This window comes from Pterocles gutturalis, unplaced genomic scaffold (assembly GCF_000699245.1).
Source record: "Pterocles gutturalis isolate BGI_N339 unplaced genomic scaffold, ASM69924v1 scaffold19701, whole genome shotgun sequence".
Taxonomy (NCBI): domain Eukaryota; kingdom Metazoa; phylum Chordata; class Aves; order Pterocliformes; family Pteroclidae; genus Pterocles; species Pterocles gutturalis.
Genome location: NW_010105955.1, coordinates 35,434 through 59,312, shown reverse-complemented (window position 1 = coordinate 59,312; position 23,879 = coordinate 35,434). Strand labels below are relative to the sequence as shown.

The 23,879-nt window shown below is 46.8% G+C and overlaps 1 protein-coding gene across 1 annotated transcript in view; it reads right to left on the bottom strand.

Moving 5' to 3' along the window:
• The window catches only part of ADAMTS9 (ADAM metallopeptidase with thrombospondin type 1 motif, 9), a gene marked incomplete at its 5' end in the record, with an annotated part of 81,673 nt that overhangs the window by 23,182 nt on the left and 34,612 nt on the right, over window positions 1-23,879 (bottom strand). The window contains 12 exons of the mRNA XM_010087595.1: window positions 12,872-13,048; window positions 13,646-13,807; window positions 14,492-14,776; window positions 14,972-15,139; window positions 15,280-15,384; window positions 17,140-17,259; window positions 18,147-18,311; window positions 19,447-19,611; window positions 20,358-20,568; window positions 22,304-22,430; window positions 22,996-23,125; window positions 23,235-23,401. Of these exons, the coding sequence (XP_010085897.1) occupies window positions 12,872-13,048; window positions 13,646-13,807; window positions 14,492-14,776; window positions 14,972-15,139; window positions 15,280-15,384; window positions 17,140-17,259; window positions 18,147-18,311; window positions 19,447-19,611; window positions 20,358-20,568; window positions 22,304-22,430; window positions 22,996-23,125; window positions 23,235-23,401 (1,982 nt within the window). The remainder of the gene's footprint in view (window positions 1-12,871; window positions 13,049-13,645; window positions 13,808-14,491; window positions 14,777-14,971; window positions 15,140-15,279; window positions 15,385-17,139; window positions 17,260-18,146; window positions 18,312-19,446; window positions 19,612-20,357; window positions 20,569-22,303; window positions 22,431-22,995; window positions 23,126-23,234; window positions 23,402-23,879) is intronic.

Genomic DNA, 23,879 nt, shown 5'->3' with positions numbered 1-23,879 from the left:
GATTTCAGATTAGTCTCCTCCAAAAGATTTAGGAATCAAAGGGGTCTGGAATCACGACAAGAATTTAATATGACACTTTCGTGTAGAACAAGCCTCTTACTCAGCATGATGCACCCAGAGACTGAGCTCCAATTTCTTCATTACATGTTATGCAAGTCATTACATGCTATGTCGCAAGCATCCTGGTTTAATCCTTGAGCAGAAACACACTGGTTCAACCATCTCTCAATATAAAATGTTCTGCTTCCTTTTCAGAGATGAGGCTTCTTCCTTTGTTTTGGAGCCACTCCATCAGCATATTTCCTAACAAATAAAATACAGGTCTCCCCCGCCTATGAATACATTTGAAATCTAAAAAAATTACAATTTATTTATATAGCAGCTCTGGAAGATCTGTTAGAATCGAAATTAGCATATGCATTGACAGCTGTGGTTATTTTAAATCACAGCACTACTTACAACTCATTCAGCCCCTATTGTCTTAAGAGGTACACAAAGAACCAGCGAGAGAGCAGTAACTTGCTCTGAAATGGAAAAGCTGAGACCAAGTGGAGAAAAATGGATGTAACTCACAAGATCAGATGTTGCTGCTTTAAAGCTTTTATAAGTAATGTTCTGAAAAAGGTGGTTTTCCTGTTGCAAGGCTGTTACATGTCGACAAAAGGTAGCGAACGTCCCCAGTCCCTTGTGATCAATAGGGTTTAAGGGCCATTAGTGATGCTCCTCAGCGAGAGGTGGGAAGGCAGGCGAGCCTGCGCAGGGATGGCTACCTCTACGTTTTCCTGAGCCCACCTCCAATTTCAAGAGGGGCCAAAAAACCCCAAACATTCAACCTTGCCCTGAGAAACAGAGAAAATGCTGTCCCTTGTTCTAAAACAAGACTTTCACGAGTTACCCAGATTCATAAACTTCACTTTTTTTCTTTAGCATCAACAGAAAAAAGGTTGAGTTAAAGTTATCCTGTTTTTATAAGCCTTCAAATTTCACCAGAAGTTCATTTTTTCATTCTTTCTACATCTTTCCCCAGGCAATGAACGTCACCAGCAAGAAGGAAATGTCAAATCCTACCAAACCCAGTTGTAAACTTCTAATACTTTAATCTATTTACTATCTTTGGGCTAAACACCAACACCGATACTTTAGCAAAAATTCAAGGGCTCCTCAGCAAGAGCTCTCCATGCAGGTTGATGTCACTTTACTGTGACAGCCAAAGATAAAGAGTAAATTCACACACTCGATCAGGACCCTCTCTTGCCCCACATTCCGAGTCAATACAGCCAAGTGCATCTTTTCTCATTTAAAAAATATATTGGATCCACCACTTATTCTAAAGAAGGAATAACCACATTGTGCAACAACACAAGAACATTTCTGGGGACCTGAAGCTGGTTGATAAAGATTTGATCTCACAATTAATAGGGTGCCAGTCATTTCCAAAATTGTTATCCCACGTCTACATATTGCTTAACCTTGGCGTGGAGCCTGTGTCCAACATTTATCTCACCACCCCACCATCAAACAAGACTGCACGCATACCTCGGTGCACCCAGAGGTTGAGGCATAATTTGCCTAATTTTGTTAATACTTAAATGTCATTCCCAAGATGCTGGAATTAATTATTTCTATGTCTGTCTTTAATATAAATCAAAGTTAGGCAGCTGTGTGTTTTTAGATCTAAACCACCCATTTGCTTTCATGCACACATGAGTTATGATCTCATTTGCACCGACAGAAAAGAGAGGTCGAATAATCTAATGCAACCGAGTATCAGAGACTGAAAATTCCTTTGCAAAGAGCCTACTTCCTAACTGCCTTCTAATTTGTCTCAGGTACTTCCAACTTTTATATGGCACGTAGGTTTTAAGCATATGTGAGCCATATGCAGAAAATAATTTAATAGAGGGCTTCATCTCACCACCATGTGACTTAGGGAAGCAATACACCTAGCTACTGCCATCGGTCTCATCATTTGTTTCGGACCCTGGAGAAACTTTGCATTTCACCATCAGGACTCTTTTCATCGCCGCAAATGCTGCTGTCTGTTTCCAGTATCTATCATTAACAGTGCCATAGTGAGGTAAGCTTGGACCTTGACTTCTTTAAAACATTTGAATAGCACAGACAAAACAACTTCTTTCATATTTCTCTTTTTCTTGATCTCTTCCCATTTACCACCTCCCACAGAAAATACCTCAGAGTACTGGGGATGGATGGGTGGCTCTCTGTGGAACAGCAGCCTCATCCAAGGTTCTTTGAAGTCATCAGAAAGACTTCTGCTGGTTCTAATTGCCTCTGGATCCAGCCCTGAAGGTGTAGCCAAGGTACCGTATTGACTTGTTTCTCTAACCAGCTTCCTAGAGCCAAGGATCACCTGCACCTGAGCATGCCCATGGTCAACCTGCTTCAGCCTCCATTCAAGTGCTGGAAAACATTGCTCTGAAATGCCATTTCCAGCCTGTGATTGAGATACAGCAGCAAACAGCACCCATGAGTGAGCCCAGGAGGATGGCCAGGCATGGAGGATGGCGCAAACACCAACACACTCAAGATGATCTTGGGCACATAAAATAGTAGAGAATTACTATTTTAAAAACCAGCTATAGCCATTACCTAAAAAATTCTAGTAAACCCTCCTCTTGTTATTATCTTCTAAAACAACCGCAGTTGCACCTGGTACTTTACATGGAAAATAAGAACAAAAGGACTTTCCTAAGAGCATTAGGATCAAAGCATTTGAACACAGATTTAAGGGTATTACGTTTATTGCATGATTAGTTTTGTTAACATGCCAAGAACCGGGGATTGGCATGCTGCTGAGTTTTTCAAATAAATACACTGCCTAGTTTAAATAAATGCAAGAAAAAAAGTTTAAATAAATATGACAAAAATATTTCCATATCAACTGTTTCCAGAAAGGTCAGAACACGATGCTAAATCTCCCCTGCAATGCATCGCTCTGCTCCAGCGCAGCAGCAAGCCTGTGTTTTTGTTTCCACAGAAATTTGCTTTCTCTTTCAGAGTTCAGGAATGATGAAGATTATTCTATTTTACCAAGTAAGTGCAAATTGCTTTAAACTAACCCTTGCTGCATTTCCTATTCTGATATTTTGGAAGATGAAGGTACATCTCCATTAAGACCTCTCTAACATATGAAGACTCCTACCCGGTTCACTGAGCTAGCAGCAGGAAAAAAAAAAAAAACAAAACAAAAAAACCCAAAAAAAACCCCAAAACTAGAACATGTACCCCAAAAGCTCTTAAAAATGTGTACAAGATTTCTGGCTGGTTGGGCTCAGGTTATGACCCTCTGGCAGGAGACCGTGACCTGCTCTTCTACACAAGATGCTTGTGCTGCCGTCAGGCTGAGGACTGGGAACGAGGTCAGTCCGGCACCAAAAGGACTCCACAGCCCTGGGCACAAATGAGCAAATCTTGGTGAAAAGAAAGAGGTGGCACAAAGCAATCCAGAGCTGTGAAGCAGCTCTGCTTTTCCTTCATTTTCTGTGCTGAATGGGCAAGCTCAACACAGGGAAGAAAAGCAAATCACCAGCAAGAACCTGGGGATGTTCTCCCCCAAAAGTGAAAAGTTTCGGAAAATGCTGTCAGACAGCTTTTCCAGGCCCCCGTGCATCAGCCGACGATTCGGGAGGTATTTGAGATAATGAATGCAAGCTGTGGTGATCACCAAATTAATTCCCAAAGATAGGTATGCTCTGATAGCTCACCAAGGGCAGGGCTGGGAAGAATTAGACTGAAAACGGCTTTATCAGATTCTGCCAGGAGCAACTCTTTGGAGGAAATTAAAATCAATCCTTGTAGGTATAGATTTCCACACATTAAGGATTATATGGAAAGTAAGCGCTTGCAAGTAAGCCCTCGTTCATCCTTTCCAACAATCTGAGCTGAAACATGTGCTGGATGAAATAACACTGAAAAAACGACCGAGCCCTACAACACTTTACAGCCCCTTTCTGCAAGGGGCTGTGCTCCTGGATGTCAGCAAACTTCTCCAACTACGAGCAGAGCCCAACTATGCACCCTCATAGTTACATTTCAGAATCCTATTAGTCTCTATCAGCTCTTATTATCACTCATGCTGATGCTATCAGACGCTGAAATCACAGCCCTCTACCTCTGAAGGCTCTCGAGCACAAAGGACATCGGAAGACACACCACCATGGAAAGCCTGGATCGTTCCTCACCATCTGAATCCTTACTGGAAGCCTGAAAACACCCAAGCCTTTTCCCGTTATCCAGCAACAGAGCCTCTGTGGCATCCAAACCAATTGAAGTGCCTCCACAACAGCCAGGTGTTTCAGCAGGTAACTCCTGTAGCTTCAGGGAGACAAGCCACAGGCTTAAAACAAGGGCGCAGCTCCGTGCTGTGGGTTCTCCAGTGGCTGCAGCACTTCAGGAGGTGTTTAGGAAATATTTGTTGCTGGCTACTTTGAAACCGTGTTCCTTCCACCGATACGCTGTAGCACGGTCTCATGTCCAGCTCCGTGGGCAGATGCTCGCAGGGTGGGAATGCAGCGCACAGGGCAGGGTTCCCCCAGCCGGGCTCTCCTTTCCTGCAAAAGTCTAAGAGGGAGCCATACCTTAGCGCACACAGCTGCCGAGAGCACATGGCCAGGGTGATTTTAGCTGGTAGAAGGTCAGAAAATACATCCGATTTTTGTACATTTAAAAAGGAAGAGTGGTCTCTACATTCAAGGGAGGGCAACTAGACCAGAGACTTGGGCAAAACACACCAAGGCACTGCACTGCAGTTTGGAAGAGGCTTCAGAAATTCTTAATCCATCCTGACTCCCCAGAGTAATGGGAAGACTGAAAAAAAGACATGAACATTAGGGATTCTGGAGTGCATAGTCCAAGTATGTTTGTGAGCATTATCCAGAAACTCCTGTGGAAATGTCTGAAGGAGCCCTCCCAGAGCCGAAAGGCAGCTGTTGGTGTGCAGAAGAGCAAGCTGAGCCCCAGCATCCCCAAACAGTGCTCCTCACCCAGGGCATGGGGGAACATCCACACTGGCTTGCCCCAGGTCTGCAGCGCAGGCGGAGTCTCCATCCTCCAGCTGCTCTGCTCTCACCTCTGCAGCAGAGGCACGGAGCTTCCCCAAGTGATTATTTGCAAAAGGGAGAAATAAAACAATCCGCTAAACCTTCACCTTCCCACTGCCAAACCAAGCTGCAGAGACTGGTGAGTGACCTCAGATGACGTCTCATTACAGGTCAAAAAAAATTTTAGAAAAAGGATTTCTCAAAGAAAAGGGTCCAACTCGATGTGTTACTGCAGCAAAGGGAAGAGGCTGGTGTGTCTGGAGCCTGTTCCTCCAGCACCACAGACTGCCCAGAGGAAAGGATGCTCTTGGGCTCTTTAACTCCTGCAAGATTTAAGGCCCTGAGCACTGAAGTCAATACAATAATTTCCCTAAGCTGGGTAACCGCTTAGGACATATGGGAGAACAGGTAACTGCAGCAGGAAAAGTCACACATCTCCTCTTCTGTGGTGTCCACTTACTAAGTAGCATCTTCTCCCTCTTTCCCCTGCCCTGTTGTGGCACCCTGTACAAAGACTTCACCGGGTACAGAAAGCAGCAGGGCTGTGAACACACAGGGCTGCCTTAAAAGCTGTGTCCTTGTCCCGCTCCATGCTATTTAACGAACAACAAACAAGCAAAAGCCCCCAAAGACCCACTGCAGGTCTCTCCAGGGAGAGAGGCGTTACATGGCATTTCCTCAAATTAGGAGGAAATGTGTGAGCTACCCAAGGACGCCGGTATAATGGGATGGAAGGCACTGATGAAGTCTATTTTCCATGCTGTGGCACTTTTAAGAAAGTAGCAATTGAAGCAGCAAGCAGCCTAGGCTAACTGATGCTTCATATTTTTAGTGAACAGTTTTATTATAATGGCATTCAGAAGTCCCATTCAAGAATAGGATTGCTCTGTGTCAGATGGAGTGAAACACAAAGCAAAGAGCTCTCCAAGGAACGTCAGCCCTATTGCACAGGTGTGCATCATACCAGGGCTTTGTAGGAGTGCTGGGCTGCTTCTTGCTCCCCGGTTTCATAAAGAAAAATCTTGGCTTAACGCAGTAGGGATCAAATACCGTCAGCCTGCATACGGTCTTGGGCATCAGACAGATTTTCATCCATGCTGCTGGCTCACTCACCTTCCCCATAAGCTAGCAAAAATTACAACATGAATAGAGCATTAAATGCCTTTGGAACAACACTGACTACATCATTTTTCCTTAATGACTGCACAGATCAGGCACAAGGAAAGGGAGAAACACAGTAAATATCTTTGTGCTTAGCGTCCCTCATCATCACACACATCCCTGTTTCTAAATGCCACAACCCCTAGGATCTGAGCAACAGCAATTATTGCAGTTTGGGGTTCACAGTGTGAACGTGGAATGTGGGCAAAAACACATGCAGAGCTCCCAATGCCCAGCTCAGGGACCTGCTTGAAGATGTTGAACTTCACAACTCATCCTTGAAAGTGTGTTACTGCTCTAATGCGCCTCCTGCAATATGTCTAACGTGTATTTCAATTTCTGCACTCAAAGCCAGTGCTTTGGGAGACAAATGTTCCCAGCAATTGCCCTGTTATTTATTGCTTTACTTCTCCTGTGTGTGAGCATGTGCATATGTGCGTGTATAGGAGGCCTGCAGACTTTATGCAGTTAGCAGCCATGGATGGAGACTGAAGGGGGTCATCGCTGAACAGCAGTCCCACCACCCGTCCCAGTTCAGGCCAGTTGTGCACAGTCTAGGACAGGACCAGCCCAGGGAGAAAATGTGTAAAAGGGAGATGTAAAAAGGCAATCACCAAGGCACACCAAATGCAGCTAAACAGCCCCTGTAACTCTTTGGGAAGAGAAAGGCAAGTATTTCACAGTAAGTTAGGACAGAAGCATGGGTTGGACTCTACATGACAAGAGACATCAGTGAACACTAATGGAGTTCCCTGCGCTGACTGGGAAGGTGCACTGAGGAGCCTGGGAAAGATGCAGCATCTAGGGGCAGGGGAAAGAGAAAAGTTTCAAGATGCAAGAAAATAACCTTCCTGAGTCCAACCACTGACCCAGCTCACTTCCATCCTGGCAGCAGCAACAGCAGAATCTATCGAAGGAGAGCAGACGAGACTGGCCCCTTTCTGCACCCTGTTACCCTGGCACTGCCCCAGCATTCAGGCAACGGATTAGGGACGTTTGAGGGGACGCTCCTGCCCAGTCATTTTACTTCTCCATCAGACTAAAAGACACCAGATTTAAGCACAAGGTCAGATCACAACAGGTGCAAAGACTAAGGGGTGCCTGCAAGGGAGGAGCGGGGATTGCCGCAGCTAAGCATTAAGTTGCAGGAAATCAGTCCCGCGAGGAGCTGCCCCGGTGAAGCCCTGCAATGCAGGCTCAGGGTTAAACACACAGTGCCGCAGGGTGGTCCCTCACCTGTGGTGTCACAGATGGGCTTTGGTGGTTGTTTTCCTGCTCAGGGAGCAACAACACTAGCAAACAGGAGGCAGCAAAAGTATACCCATATAGTTCTCCTTATTTAAGGAGAAACAGGAGTGGCAATGAAAGATGTCCGGTGATGACGGGCAAACAAAAATGGAAAGGAAAATAAAATTTGGAGATTTTAGAACAGCAAGAGAGGAATAAAGTGATGTTCCTCTGCCAGGCAACTGGGCACCACTGGCTTCACCCACCTGTAACCAGCTCAGAGCCACCAGCTGTGGCTCCAAGTCTCAGCAGTGATGGTGGGCACTGACCCGAGGAAAGAGCCACAGAAGCATCCATCATTGCTGCCCTGGAGAAGCAAAGGGCTGAAACTCTACAAACAAAATCCCAACTGCATTTACCCTCAGGCATGAGCTCTGAGAAGCGCACAGGACAGCGAACAGGTGGATGGGCATGTGTCCCAAGGACTCGCAGTTTTGGCTGAAGCTGGGCACTGGCAGTGGGATGCTCTGGACGGGTGACACGCAGCAGGGAGTACAGGCAAGGGCTGAAACAGGGCTGGTTTGCTTTTTGAAACAAAAGCAAAGAGGTCTGCACTGTCAAAGGCCTTTTTTCTGAACAGGGGACCAAAGCAGACAACTTCTTGCCTTTCACTGACCCGGCAGTCCCTGGTGTCAGTCTGATCCTAGAAGGGAAACAGCCAGGAACTCAGGAGGGACAGCAGCCTTGGAGGGTCAGTCTAAGCGTGCAGTAAACAGCTCTGAGATGGAAACAGCTTCAGACAGATGGCTGGGCATATCCATAGGCTACCAAGTTCTCATTTTGGTTTGGATCAGCTTTTTTCAACCTTCACTAAGGCATCTATTTCCACCTGTTTTTCTAAAGGCATGCAAGCCACCCAGCACATCCCTCTGCCTGGGTGACGGGTGCTGGGACCAGCCTCCCTCTGCTGCACTGTTTGTCCTTCCCTCACAGGCTCTCAAGGTAGGATTGTTTTTATTAGTTTTCTGATAATACCTGGCACTACAGAGAAATAGAAACTTGCTGTCACAGTCTCAGAGCCTGAACCAACATTATATGAATGAAAGAGAGAAACGGCGACGTGAATCATTGAGTGACTGCAGAGTTCAGCATGCCTATCACTTCCTTTTCAAGGATGCCTTTGTTATTGCAAAAACATGTGTAAAGAATCATACAGCTGCTCAGTAATGCTGCTGTCACAGCAAATTCATTTTCTGCAGAAGAGAGGAAGAGAATAGCAGAGTTATATACACTTGCAACCAAATCTGCCCCTGGTTATCACTTCTGCCTTAGCAAGAGCTGACATCCTGCCTGTTAAGAATATTATCAGAACAAAGACATGGAGAATTTTGCTGTTGAGCAGCCTATTTTCAGACAGTTTCATGGGGAGGGCATTTTATAAACAACGTGTTGGGACTTCGACAGAATTAAATACAAATAACTCGAACTTTCTATTGACACCAATTTTAAAATTCCTGAGCACCAGCTCCCTGACATGGATGTTGGCCAGGCAGTCCTCCCACTCCCCCCTGAGTCCAGAGCACCTCCGCTGCTACCTGTATCCCTGTGCACAGCCAAAGAGCCCTGCAAAGCCATCGATGTTAGCAGCTTCCAGCTCTGGCTAAGGGAATATGGCATCATTGTCCTAACCCAAACCTGAATTCCCATTGACAATAACAGAGCTTAGCCAGGTAATAGTCTAATTACTTTAGGCTAAGCTTCCAATTCTTCATTGTTAGATCAAAAGGTCTTCAAATACCATTACCACCATTTCTGCCGATTTGATAACGAGCTGGGAGGCACACACCGCTGTGTGGCAGGCACTAAGAGCTACACAACCATTGCATGAGCATCTGGAACTTCTGATACCCAAGAGTGATAAGTATCTGGCAAAGCAGAGTACTTTTCAGATTGTAATACTTTTTACAACACCCTCCCCAACCAAATCCAAACCCCCACCCAGCTGTTTTCCAAAGGTCAAAGTCAAATGATTGCTGTCCCAGTGCAGTGAAACCCAAATGACTCACCCAACTGAACCAGGACATGGTGCTGTGAGATAGAATTGTTTTACCTTATCTGTGCCCATTTCCTAACTCGGAAAGAATGAGAAGCCCATGACAAGTGAATTCAGCATTATTCAGAAATTGTATCAGGATACAGCTGGATATCACGGTAAACTCTACAGCACCAAAAATTTCATGGAGATTATTGCAAGGAGCAGATCTGCTCCGAGAGGTGCGGGTTCAGCCTCAGGTTTTAAGTGAAGCAATGGAAAATACTCTCTGAGCATCTCTCTCGTTCTGGAGAACATGGTGAGATTTCCTCTCGGTACTCCAGAGCGTGTATGGAGATCTCTGCTCATACGATAAGGCATTCAGAGGAGGAATAAAACACTCTGTATCCTGGTGACAGTCTCTGCATGTTTTCTAAAACATTATTTTAATAAAAAGGTCAGGTCTATCACATGGCGTACAATTCTGCAGTGTTTCAATACATGTTCTTAAATAAGCACCGAAAGAAAAGTGTCATCTCCTCTTAGTCCTCTTTGAACATACATTTACAATGACAAGACATCTCACCAGTCTCCTGTTATGAAATTATAATTTACATACAGAATCTCTTTATTCATTTAATTATCTCTTTAAAACCTGGATTTAACCAGATAGATAAAATCACTTGTTTACTGTATAAAATCCCAGTGGAATTTTGCCTGAGGACTGAGGGCTGAACTCTTCAGAGACTCTCTGCTTTAATTCATATGTATTTTATAGCACTAATTTCACTGAAACTTGAGTGAAGCTAAGCCAATCAGATGCTTGCAAGAAATTAGTTATCCAAACTTCATAATTCATACACTTTTAACTGTGTTTGTTTAATTATTGAGAATGACAGTTGCTGTTGGAGAACAAAGCAAATAAAATAAAAGTGAGGCAAAAGATGGAATATTGCAGTACCATTTCAGAAAGTTTAGTAAAAGTTACCAAAACTGAGTATATGATCTTAATTTGGCAAAAGACTCAAGAAATCATTATACAGATTCATTTATGATTACATTCTACTTGTCTTTAATTTTCACTGTTCAACATTAACATTAAACATCGTAAATGTATGCAATATTTATATAAAATTAAATAACAATATTGGAAAAATAAATACACTTTTACATAAATACATAATTCCATACCGCTGAAAAGTTTCAGCTAATACTATACTCTTGTTTCAAAAGTGACCAAAAAAATATGGTAGTGACACTCCATCCCAACAGATGAAGTAGGTACAGCTACTGAATGATGTTTGCAACCAATGACAGAGCTAAAGCAAATCCAGGTGATACCACACTAAGGAAATAAAAATTTGGACGTTACTACCTACAGTAGTAGCACGAGGTAGACATATATGGGGAGTATTTTGCAGGATGGACGCAAAGCCCTGTTGACCCCATAGATACAATTCAGTCTTCAAACAGCTCTGGGGTCCCCTGCATCAGAGCCAAAGGATACCTCGGGAATAAGACTGAAAAAATCAAGTCACTTTGTGGCAAGGAGTGGGGCTCAGCTCTGCAGCCCCTTCAGGGGGTCTGCCAGCCCCATGGGCAGCCAGGAGGAGATGTCACAGGCAGGGTGGGATGCCCCTGCCCTCTGCCCATTTGACCGACATCCTGCCTGTTCCCAGGAGACCGAGCAAAGGACAACCCACCAAGGTTAATATGACTTCGTAAAGTCAAGGGAATTTTTCCTGGGTGGGAAAAAAACCCAACCCCAAACCAAAATTCAGGACTGTGCCCTGCATTTCCAACATGGAGGAGCAGACACAGCCCTGGAGCCTGCTTCTGACTGGCTGGAAAGGCTGAATGACACCAAAATGCAACACAACTCTGTGCACACCTTTGGTTCTTGCAAATGGTCCAGCGCAGGTAACAAAGGATGGCAGCAGCTCCCAGCTGGTAACTCTGCAGGGAAGCCACCGCATGGGCTGCGAGCTCTGCTTAGCTCACCTCGCTCATTGTTAGCACCAACGATATCAACGTACAAGTGATACATTAGCACCTCAAATGAAATATTTAATTTCACTGTCCCTTGGACTGGTGAAGCACCATATAAACACCAGTTCAGCAGTTTTACGGCTGGTGCATAACTCACTGAGGTATGGTAAAAAAATTGAGGCGCGTTACTGAAGGCATCTGCGTCACTGAAAGCACCCGCAGAAACCAGAGTGCGGTTACGTTTGAGCAAGATGACTTTTCAAACCATGACAATTAAGGAAGTCCAATACATTACCAACAGGCTTCTCTTTTTCTTTTCTATAAAGTGCTCTTGAGTCAGATTAATTTTTTTTTTAAATCTTCTTCAAATGCTTTTATAACAAAATACACAATAAAGGTTGACATTTGTTTGAAGGCCACTCCAAAACCAGCAGGTCCATTGTTTCCAGCACACCAGGCAGTACTTGCCTTCGTGCACTGGGGCTCCGCGCCGAGCAGAAGGTGCTGCTCTGGGCAGGGAGAATTTCAAAGTTGTGGGACCCCAAAGAGCATCCCAGGGCTCAGGGCTGCTCTGCCCTCCCAAGAGCATCTCTGTAGCAGACTCCTCCAGCAAAAAAGGAGCAGCGTGAGACACCTCTGCTCCAAACACTGTTTTGTTATTAGAAAACTCCCAGGGTTTTAAGCCTTCCACCACCTTGCTGATCTCTTGCTGACTTTATGATATCTAGAGCAACAGCTGGAGATCAGGCCAGACAATAACTCTCCAGAACCAGAGAGATGCATGAGAATTGCTTACAAGTGCCTTTGCACAGTATATCACATTCATATTATATATACATGGGAAAAGAAATAGAGCCTGGGTGTGAATGCACACATGTTTCTATATAGCTGCGTGTGGGAGTGGGCAGGGACATGTACACACATCTATACACACCTGTACGTGCTTGGGAGTCGATGCAATTGAGTATACGTTTTTCCCCTGTCATCTTGCTTTTGGCAGAGAACACACGACTGGTAAACCAGGAGGTGCACAGTGCAGCATTACCGTGAAATACCAGAACAATTTAACTTCAATGGAAATGTACTGCTTAAATGCCAGGTTTAAATCCATATGCAAAGAACTCAGTCAGAACCAAGACTCATAATGCACAGTGCTCGCACAGTGTAATAAAATGGACAAAGGTGGCTACTTAGCAGAAAGTGCCTTTTAAATTAAAGGACTCGAGCTCCCCTAATGCAAGCCCTTCCTGAACAGGCGTTACTCTGAATATATGGTCAATAATCCTCTTTAAGTTCAGTTTTAAGACATGAAGCGTTAGCACCTTGGTTTGAAGCAAATTAAATCTGTTGTTACAGGATATCCACAAAACTGTTCACAAAGAGAAAGAGTTTATGGTCGTACCGAGCTCCAAGGACCAGCGCTCCAGGCAGCATCTCTAGGACAGTCCTGCACATTGCACTGCTCTCTGTCTGGCGGCTTGTCAAGGATTTCACAGCTCAGATCCGTAAACCTTTCTCCGTTCGGGCGCTGGCACACCACCAGCCGTGTTCTCGTCCCTGCCCCACATGGCTTCGTGCACTGGAAGTCAGCAGAGGACAGAGGAATCACCATCTGGGCAGCACAAACACTGCCGGCCGGTTGCTCGAAGCATTGAGCACCTCTGAAGACCTGATGGTTGTTTCTGTTACCAGCCAACCCACTTCAGCCAGATCCCCCCAAATGCTGTGTGAGCCTCAGATGGGGCATCAGCTGCTTCAGCTTCTTTCTTCCCAAAGCCACTTGTGCTGCTCCACAATGATACTGCCAGATCCAGTGTGACACTGGAGGTTCATGTCTCTAATTGCTCGTCTCACACAGATTTTCAGAAGGGAGCAGTGTTTTTATTAAGAAAAAAGGCTTTCACTTAAATTAGACTTCTCTTAAAAAGAAAGAAAAAAAACCTTCAAACTTTGTAGAATTTGCTTTTGCCTGGGAAGAAAATTTTCCCTTGACAAATGGAAAGAAAAACACCACCAAGCAGTTGCTAGGGTTCCCTCATTTATCAGAGGCTGCCTTTCATGCTCCAGACTTTCTAATAAATGTCACTGCAACATCCCTCTCTTCTCCCATTTTTCAGCCACCCGCTAATGAAAGCTTTCCCCTGCACAGGGAGCTCAGGATGAATGGGGCACTCACCTCTCCCCAGTTGCCATAAGCCCACTGAGGACAGGGGCCAGATTCGCACGATCTCTGCTCCATGGGTTTGCTTTTCTCATCGCAGTTATTTGCGGTGTATCCGTTTTCATCCTGGCACACCACGACCCGTCGCTGGAACCCCCCTGCACATGTGCTAGAGCACTGGAAGACACAATTACACATGGCTTTGTTGAGTCCAGGAATAATTTTGCATTCCCAGCTCCTTCCCAGCACCTTGCACCGTGGGAACGCACCGCTAGAAATTTAATACAGCTAACAGGCGTTATTAACTTCAAAACCCAGCTATTTCTAATAGCAGTGCAATGACTTAGGGCTGACTAAGCAAAGAAAATAAACACAAGCCTAGTTCTAAGCAGGTGAATAATCCCCACTGCATTTAACACAGTGTTTGACATCCCATTTGTGCTTAAGTCCCTTTAAGGACTTGTGCGATAAAGTGCTGCAAAGTGGTTGGGGGGGGAACAGCTGGCATTAAGGCTCTGCTGTGCTTTGGCAACAGCTCTGCACAGCTGTAAACGTTCTGGGAGACGACCAAGAAGCAGAGGTTGGCCTTTGCATCATGGAAAATGATGCTGTCAGCTTTCTGCCTGGAGAGCCTTGGAGATACAAGGCACGAGAGGCTGAGAAGTGATACCTGCACCCTGGCTGCAACACTTGGTCGTGTGAGCAGAGTGCAGAAAGCGGGGAGAAGGGTCCCTCTTCTCTGTGTGGTGACATTAAGAAAAGCCTTGATTAGCCCGGAAAACAAAACAAAACACCAAAACCCAAAAAACCCAAAACCAAAAGCACACAAAAAAATGCAAGAAAGAAAGTCGGGGCACTTACAGCACCCCAGGGGCCAATCCTCCACTGATTGCCGCCCGGTATATGTGCACGGTTTCGGTTGGGACTGCCTCCAGGGTGCAGTTTCAGGCGATGATCCGGATAGAGGAAAGGGTGGATGGGCCTGCCGTAGTCATGGCTGTTTGGATGACAAGGAGACATGGAGCAGTCTTGCTCGGTGGCGGGGAGGTCTTCTGGATCGCACTCACTCCTATCCACCAGCTGGTCACTGTAATTGATGCAGATCACTTGTCGCGTTGCCTTACCTTGACCGCAAGTCACCGAGCACTGCGGTACAGTGGGAAAAGGAGACACAGTCACATTTCCAGCTTTGAAAATCAGACAGGCAGCTATTGCTAAAAACAAACAGCAGAAAACCTTCATCTCCCCACTTATAAAAGTGTAAACGTGACAGACTAATGAAGCGTGTTTCCAGCAAGGAGGTCTATGAGACTCTCCTGCCAGAGCCAGTGTGATGCTTACAGAGCTCCACTCCAAGGCCTTCCACTGCCCGCACGGCGTCACGGTGCACATTTCTGTGGCTGATGGCTTCGGGAGGTGGAAACAAGCTGACTCGTCGGCCACCGAGCCCTGGTCATCTCGACAGCTGACATATCGCATCCGGGTACCCTTCCCACACGTTGCAGAGCACTAGGAAAGAGCAAGAAGCATTCCACTAGAAAGTTTTTTGCTATATATTGGCTTTGGAATAAAAACTTGGTCAAATGCACTTAAAAATATCACATTGTCTACTGTAAAGTAGTCCCGAAAGTATTACGACACACACTTACTGGTGTCCAGGATCCAAATCTCCACTGTGTCCTGTGAATGCCCGATATAGATCTCTTGGCTTCGGGACTGTTTGGATGGGGAGGACATGCTGCTATTTCACAGTCCTGTACATGAAACACGTGAGAGAAAAGACGGAATAAGAATTTTCAGATGTTTCAGTTAAACCACCTCCTCTCCGATGTAATTATCCACAAGACTCAATGTCCTGAAAATCTGTGACTTGCATGCTTGTGTGTTGGCAGGCTTTCTCCTTGCATCCTTTTGGTGAGTCAGCACAATTTGGTATCAACACCCTGAGAGCTCCACATGCAGAACCGCAGTGGACGTTTGATTTCTTTGGAACTCCACAATAGGGATCCCCATAACCATATGCCATCTCTGTGCATGAAAAGCAGATGTTTTTGAGGCAAAATATGAAAGTTCAATAAGAGAGCTCTGGTATGAACGCACATCCACAAAGCAGCAACTTTATCTCCTTTCAAAGCTCCCTTCCTTCAGCGTGAGACCTGCAGCCCACTCAATAAAGGTTATGCTGCTGAGCCAAATGCAGCCCTTTGATTCCCTGTAGCCCACCAAACCACCTATATCCATGTGCTGACCTTCACCACGCACTAAGCATGCAAGGTTTTGTGGACAGGCATGTCATTCTGCTCAGTCTTAGTATGGTGCCTAACAGGAGGGCTCTGGTCCCGCCTGGACCTCCTGGGAGGTCTGGCAACAGAAATGATGAATAGCCATGACTTTACTCCATGAGCCTACGAGTAGTCATTGCCAAAAAGGAAATTAATGCCGATCATTACTGCAAGAGAGAGCGGCTCTTGACAAATAGCATCAATGATTTCCGCATTGCTGTGATTTTACTCACGCTGGAGACATGCACGCCAAGTGATGGCTGATGCCAAGTGGGTTTGCTACCCCCTTGACTGCAGTGCAATTGGTCTCCATACATGGGAAAACCAGCCCTTTCCTAAATGTTGTGGCCTTAGTTAAACTCTGTGAAGTCATGCAAGACTGAAGCCGGGCAGAGCATCAGCACTACGACTTCGGAGATGACAGACAGATGGTAACGTTCTGCTTTATTCAGCTCCTTCAAATACCATGGGCACATCCTCTACTTGAAATGGGAATTTACACATTTGCTTCCAAATACCAGTGAATATAACATGGAAAGCCTCTTCAGCAAATTTGCAAAGCGTGTGCAAAATTTCCCAATTTATCCAGTCAGGAGGGATGCGTCTGGACTTGTAGCTGGCAGATACACTATATTGTCAGCAGACAAGAAGTGATGGCCCCTGGTCGTCATTAGCACCACACAGCAACGACCCTGCAGCCAAGCGAGCCCAGACTGCAGCCAGGCACCCCAGACCCCAGGCACGCCAAAGCAGGTGTACCATTCTACTCTCTGGTTACCTTCCCATGTTCATCTACTGCCACTGCTTTGCCTCACGAGATCTTGGAGACCAGCTTTAGCTCTGAATTTGGGCAGCCCCTCGCACATCCCACCCTGTGACTAGAGCTCGGCGGATAAAAACCATTAGCAAAGGTAATCTTTGCCCCATCCCGGTGCCCTCATAACGAGCTGTCCGTTGCCTTTTTGGCAATCTGGTGTTTCAGAACCTAAGGTTAACCACATGGAGAGGGCCTGGATGGGAACTCCTCAAACACAGCTTCTCCATCCCACCTCTACTAGAATGAGACGCTGTGCTGCACCTCTCCAACAGCCACAGAGCAGACCAACATACTGCATGGGCTGATGCTCAGGACAAGCCTTTGCTGCAGCAAGACATCCCCCAAAGCCGCAGCCTGGATGCCTCCATACACATGCTAGCAAAAGATGGAGCCAGGATAGCAGGATTTACCTGGGTATCTGTTGGCCTGGTTGCAGCGTTACACTCGTTATCATCCACCACGGACATGTAGGTGCCCACGACACACTTCACCGCCCTCATCTGGTAGCCTTGGCCACAGGTCATCGTGCACTGGGAGAGGACAGATGGGACAAAATTGCTGGGTCTGAGGAGCTGCTTTGGTTAGAAAGGATTAATCAGCCCAGCCCGTGTTTAGGCACATAGCAGGGTCAGCAAAAATAAAACCCAGCTTCCCTTCTGGTTTCTCTCCACTTCATGCATTTCAGCTTTAAATTAGGTCGAAGTTTTAATTCACTGGGCCCACCAGAGCCTCGCATGCTTCACTTGCTTCCTTGGGAATGAAAGTGTGAGCACTTAAATGATTTATTTTGCTGCACACAGTAAATCATAGGCTGGTAGCACCTGCATCATATGCTTCTTTAAAATTGGTTGTTCAGCTCCACGGTAGCACAGGCGGCTAATGAATAATTTTGCTGATGGGAAATAAGTCTGACTGGGACAACTGGTCTGGGTTTGTTGCTGTTTTTTTAAGTCAAGAACTAACAGCTTTGTGGAAGAGGAGATGTCAGAACACTCTGGGAGAAATAAGCAACTTGTATTTTAACAGAAGAATAAAACCAAATAACTCTCACCAACCCAGAAACTGGAAAACATTAAAAGAAACAAAAGCTATTTAATGGGAGCAGATTTTCTATGAAAATTGGGCCATGTATTTACATGCCTAAATATGGATTTAGGAGCATAACCTTGGAAACTTTTTTTTTTTTTTTTTTGGAAAATCACAGACAATGTAGTATGACACAGATTAAATTTAGCACAAACAGCAGGTACTGTTATTGCTGCTCATCCGCTGAACCTAAGCAAGCAGAGGGCTGCTTTGGTGTGCAAATGAATTAACACAGTTACGCCGCCGAATTCAGACGAAAGGGCAGCACCCAGCCTCGGTCAGCAGCACCCAGGTCCCCCCGGCTGGGACCCCCGCGGTGGCTCTGCGGTACCTGTCCCCAGGGCCCCACTTGCCACGAAGCACACTCCTGCTGCTGGCATGTCTGCACTGACTCCGGCTTCGTTTCAGGATCACAAAACCTGTCGTTTAACCGATCTTCTCCAAACTGGCACCAGGTCTGGCGGTGTTTGTGCCCCTTTCCGCAGGTGACCAGGCACTGCCGGGAGCAAAGCACAAGCTCAGGCGGTGCCGGGGATGCGCTGCCAGCCCAGCACCTGCCCCGGCACTCAAAAATAAACATGGAGACCCATGGCAAACCATGGAAAACATGCAAGTGTCTTTGCAACGAGACAGGATTGCTCCCAGGAGCTGGTCCAGAGCAGAGGCTGAAGCGTGGCGAGCACAGCCAGGCTGGGACCCCTCGGCATGGGCAAAGGGAGACCACAAAGGCTCTTGACTTCCAGCTGCTGTCAGACGTAGGGCACAGCACTGCCCGACGGGGCTTTCACTGGGCACAACAGGGTGCCAAAGGCTCACAGAAAAAACTTGCTCAGCTCTAGGAGTGCAATAAGGGTCTCAGCTCCTGCAAGTGACTCTTCCATCACCCCAGCGTGGCTTCAGCTGGCAGCAGCTCGACCCAGAAGACTGACATTTTGCAGAGAACAATCCCTGTTCTCACGTCATTTCATAGACTCATAGAATGCTTTGGGTTGGAGGGGACCTTAAAGATCATCTAGTTCCAACCCCCTTGCCATGGGCAATAACTTCTTTCATTCTTTCCTAAAAAAACATGATTCACAGAAATGAGAGGTATTTGGCCACAAAGGTGACGTTTCTCTGGCATCCTCGGTCCTGCTGCAGGGAAAAGCCTACCAAGATACAGTTCTGTCGCATTGCAAAGGACACTGCAGAGAAAGAGGCAATAAACCAGCAGGGAGAGGGCTGACGAAGACATTCATAGGGTGAAATCCTGCCCTCCAGTGACAGCCAGAGCTGCCAGGGCTCCTGAGGACAATCTCAAGGGAAAATGAGGGCAGAAGGTATATTTCTTCCCAAAGCTACAGAGGGAAACTGTGGAAAAACTGGGGAAAAAATATGGCAGGACTGGAGAGGAATTAGCCCACTGTGGTTTTGCAGGGAGGGAATCGGCCACTTGGCCAGTGGTGACAAGACCAGTGGCTTTGCTGCCTGCCCCAAACTTCCCTGTGCACAGGCTTGGGGAGACCTTCTGCAGAGGCACAGTGCCACCAACCCTGGGGCATGAACAAAACAGGAGGGATGAGCAGGGCCAGAGCTATCTCTCTGCAGGCACCAGCCCTCGGGGTGAGCCCACCCTGGTGACCAGCACCTACCTCGGACCAGTCGCCAGTTTTCCACTGGGGGCACGAGAAGTCACTGCATCGCTGCACCGTCAGCTTCTCCTGCTGGCTGCACTTGCTGTCGTCCAGGATGTCATTGTAGGTGTTCACGCACATGGCTCGCCGCCGCCGCGTGCCCCCGCCGCAGCTCTTGGAGCACTGGGAAGGACAGACGCTGAGTAAATACTTTCTGCCACCCTATTACAGGCTGAGAGCCCATTCTTTGCCTTCTCTCTCTTAGCAGTCAGGACTGTGAAGAGACTGCAGAAAACCTCCGGAAGAACAATTTGTACTTTAAGTAACAGGCCGTTACTTTATATATTCCTTTAAAAATCCAGTCTTGCTAAGCTTAATAAAATCTCATGGCAACGAGTTTCACAAATTCATTTCAGGTTATAACTCCATTATGACTTTTACAAGTGTTGCCTTTCAGTTCTCCCAAATGGCTCGTGCTTGTTCTCAAAATGAGAATGATTAATGAGAGATTAATTCTCCCTAACCAGCCAGCTCAGCTTCACTGTCCCCTCCCTGGAAAGCCCCAGGCTTGTCATTCTCTTGGTGCTGGGTCTGCATTCAGGAATATTCTTGTTCACTACGAAGTGTAAAGGAAACAAATTTTGAAAGTCCTCTGCTGATGGTCCCAGCAGCAGGGCTGGCTTTGATGGGAAAAGACAGCCAGCACAGCTCAGCCTAACGAAGACAAACCTTGAGATACTTAAAAGAGTAAATTCACTGCAGTGGGAAATGAGGAGTACCAGGCTGATCCGGACTATGATGTCCTCCAGAAAAAACAATAGAAGCAGAACCACTATGGCCAACTTTCATATACTGCATGCATCCTAAACAGCCCAACAGCCCCATGCGAGGAGGAGACAGCATCTGCTGTACCGCTGAGCATCCCTTACCTCGGTCCAGGCCGAGTACCGCCACCCTCCCACATTGCAGTCTCCAGTGCACTTCTCCCTGGTGCTCGGCTTGGGCTGGCTGCTGCAGAAGCGGTCGTCCACCTTCTCTATCTTCCCCTCCAGCCTGCTGTACTTGGAGCAGTAGATCTCCAGGGTGCGGTACCCCAGCCCACACTGGGCTGTGCACTCGCTCTTCCTTGCGATGTGCCACCTGAGCCGAGGAGAGCAAACGTCAGCCCTGGTGCAGCAAAAACCCACCAGCCCACGTGAAGGCACCCGCCGTGGAGAGGATCAGAAGAGGCAGAAGGAGCTGTGGGGCTCTGCAGGTAATGTGCTCGGGGGCGTCTGACATAAATGAGGAATATATGGTCTTGAACTGGAAGTTTTGGATCTTTACAGTAGTTCCCAACACTTTGTGGTTTTCAAAAAGATGAAGTAATTAATGCTGGCATTGCTCCTTGGAGGGAAGGAGTTGTCACCAGGTCCCTCTCACGGGCAACAAAGCCACGCTGGGACCCGCAGGACCCTGTGAGGCGACGGGGACCATCTGTGGCCAAGCAAGAAGTGCTTGGAAGGCTTTCCACCCCACGTTCCCTTGCAGGAGTGCCACTAAAAATGAAAAGCTGAAAAATACAGTGTCAGCAAATGATCCGTGCAGGCTGGAAAGGTGTGACAAGGTGGCAGGATGCCTGCAAAACAGTTTCAGCTCTCTAAAATGCGAGCGAATTACTTCCTTCAAGACATATGAGCCCCAGAGGTGTCAGCAGGGATTAGGGGTGTTCCCTCTCAACAGACAGGTTCCCACCCTGGTGCCTCCTTCCTGGGATGGTCAGCAAGTGGCCCTTGAGGACCCACCAGGGGAAATGTCCCCATATTACCAGGGGATACATCTCCATGTTACATCAGCCCCAGCTCCAGCAAGAGATGCTGGACACGGAGCCTGACTCGGGGAGATGTCGGAGACCCTGGATCCAACAGGAGCTGGTTTTCCCTGTGCCTGGCAGGGATGGTTCCTGGGGCAGGAGGCAGTGATATCCCTGTGGTTCCTGGGGACCCCGGGCTTCTGCCAGCGCCTGTGTGGGGAGTGCACTAAGGCACTCCTAAGCCCAGAGAACAAACGACAGCAGAGCCAGGAGAAGAATAAGATCAAGGGGCTTTGGAGTCAATAGCTCCTGAATGGCGAGAGCCCTCACATCCACGCCTGCTTTTCAAACTCCTGCGTTTGCCCTTCTCAAGTTTCCAACCTGTTGCAATGGCAACAGCTGTTACCGCGACAACCCGACCTACAGCCCCTATAGAGCCCCTATAGAGACCCGGGTTTAACACAGGCGGAGAAACCCCTTGGGAAACACAGCCATCTGAATTGCTTCACCCGCAGCCCTTTAATGCCACCATACTTCAGTTCCAGAAAGAAAAACAGATTGCTTTTTAAAGCAAAATGAGTTGCGATGATTTAGGCATGCTCCATCAATTCCAGCTCACCAGGAGTCGTCTGGGGACAGCCCCAAACCCGCTCGACACTTAGGCCCATTCTTCGCTTTAAGCAAATGATGATAAATCCGAGTCTTAGTTACTCTTTGCTTTGAGCATATGCTTTCTCCCCTCTATGCAGGCTGTTTGTAGGATGGTGCTGAACATTTCTGATCCAGGCAGATGTAAATTTCAGGCACTGTATTGCACAGGAAGATTTTTCAATTTTTTTTTTACTAGTTAGCACTGATTTAATCCAGCAAGAGAAATGTGATAATGTAGAAAAGTGCCTCTCAAAACATAGCTGGTAGATGTTGATCCCTCTTCATTGACAAAGAGGCAACCGCTAATCTTTTTCTTTTTTTAAAATCTAATACAGGCTGGTGAAAAAAGGAATTATGGTGAGAGGTGAAAGGAAAGAGGAGTAAACAATAAATATACGATGTAATGTATACACACGGCTGAGTAGAGTGCACCTTAATTCACATTCTGTGCCACAGGGCTCGGTGATGGGGTCAGGCTGGGGAAGTCGATCACATCGCTGGTCTGACACCGTGAGCTGATCCGACTCTCTTGTACACACGGGTTTCCTTTTTCGTTCTCCTACACAGAAAAAAAAACCCCACATATTGTTTAAGTCATACAGGAAAGTGATCAAATCAGTTATTTCTCTTACTTCTTTTATAGTAGCAATTAAGAGCCATTTAATTATGCTTTAAATCTCTTTCAGTACCAGGGAGGGGGTTAAGACTCTCTAAGAAGAGCAGAAGGGGTTTAACTCAGGGATAGACACAGGCAGAGCTGCAGCACGCCTGCAAGGACAGGCTCTGCACCTCCAGCAGGGTCAGCACTGCCCGGTGGGAACCCCAAAACAGACACCGATGCCTTCTGCAGCCTTAGGAAATGCCACGTAACCTCTTCTGCACTTGAGTTTTCTCACCTGCAAACCAGGCTGCAAGGCTGCCCTGGCTCGAAGGGGCTGTGCACTGAGCAGAGCAGTGCTGTGCCTCCTGCTTTAACACCTACCCTACAGCCTGGGGAAACAAGCACGCCCATAATGGGAGAATCTCAAAGAAAGCAAATGGAGAAGGATTTAACAGCACTGCCCAGACCGCAGGTGAATCCAGGAGAAAACTCTGTCTTCTTTAAAGCCTTCCCAAGCACCCACCTTGGCAGAGCTTACTGCAGGGTTGCCACGGGCCATACGCGTTCCAGTAAAACTGCTGAGGTTTGTCCTCAATGGGGATATTAAACGTGTAACGAACGTCGGGATTGTACAAATTGCCCACTGATAAAACCTGAGGGGGAAAAAAGATGAAGCAGAGTCAACTAACAGACTTTGCTGCCCGCTGTTTTCAGTGCAGTGATGCTGGGCAGACTTTTCCACACGCACAACATATACTTCACCTGAAGCGTTATTTCTTGCTCAATCCGATCTGTAGAATTAATCCTTTCAATAGTATTATCCGATCCGCTGTATTCGATCACAGCATTCCCAACTTTGATTTCCCTTTTAAACATACTGACGACAAAGTCTCCATTTAATATAAAGTCTCCTTGACTGTTAGATAAGGCTGCATAGGTGCAAAAAACAAGAACTAAAGACACAGAATTAACTCAGACGTACACAACAACGTGGGTCATGCACTCTCCTTTTTGTTGGGGTGGGAGGAAAAGCCCACTGGCACTCTCAAGCAGAAAGGATGTAAAGAGAGCAGCAGAGCTCTTACAAACACTGTGCCTTCTCCTTTTCCCACTGGAGAGCCTCATTAACACCAAGGCTAAATGCCTACGGTTGTTGCTAAATAGTTCACCCACAATCCAGGGCAGAGAGATACCCCAAAGGCATGCCGGGCCGGCTGCTGTACGCAGCACACACAGTCTGCATCCCCCCATATACCGCAGAAATAATCCTGCCCAAATCTTGTTGTTAGCCATGCAGATAGGCTGGCCTCCTTGTTGTCTCCAAGTGTGTTCGCAGGGCAAATGCATGTACCCTCATCACCCAAACGTCACTTTCCAGTAGATAATTACAGGGAGTTTGGTCAGTAT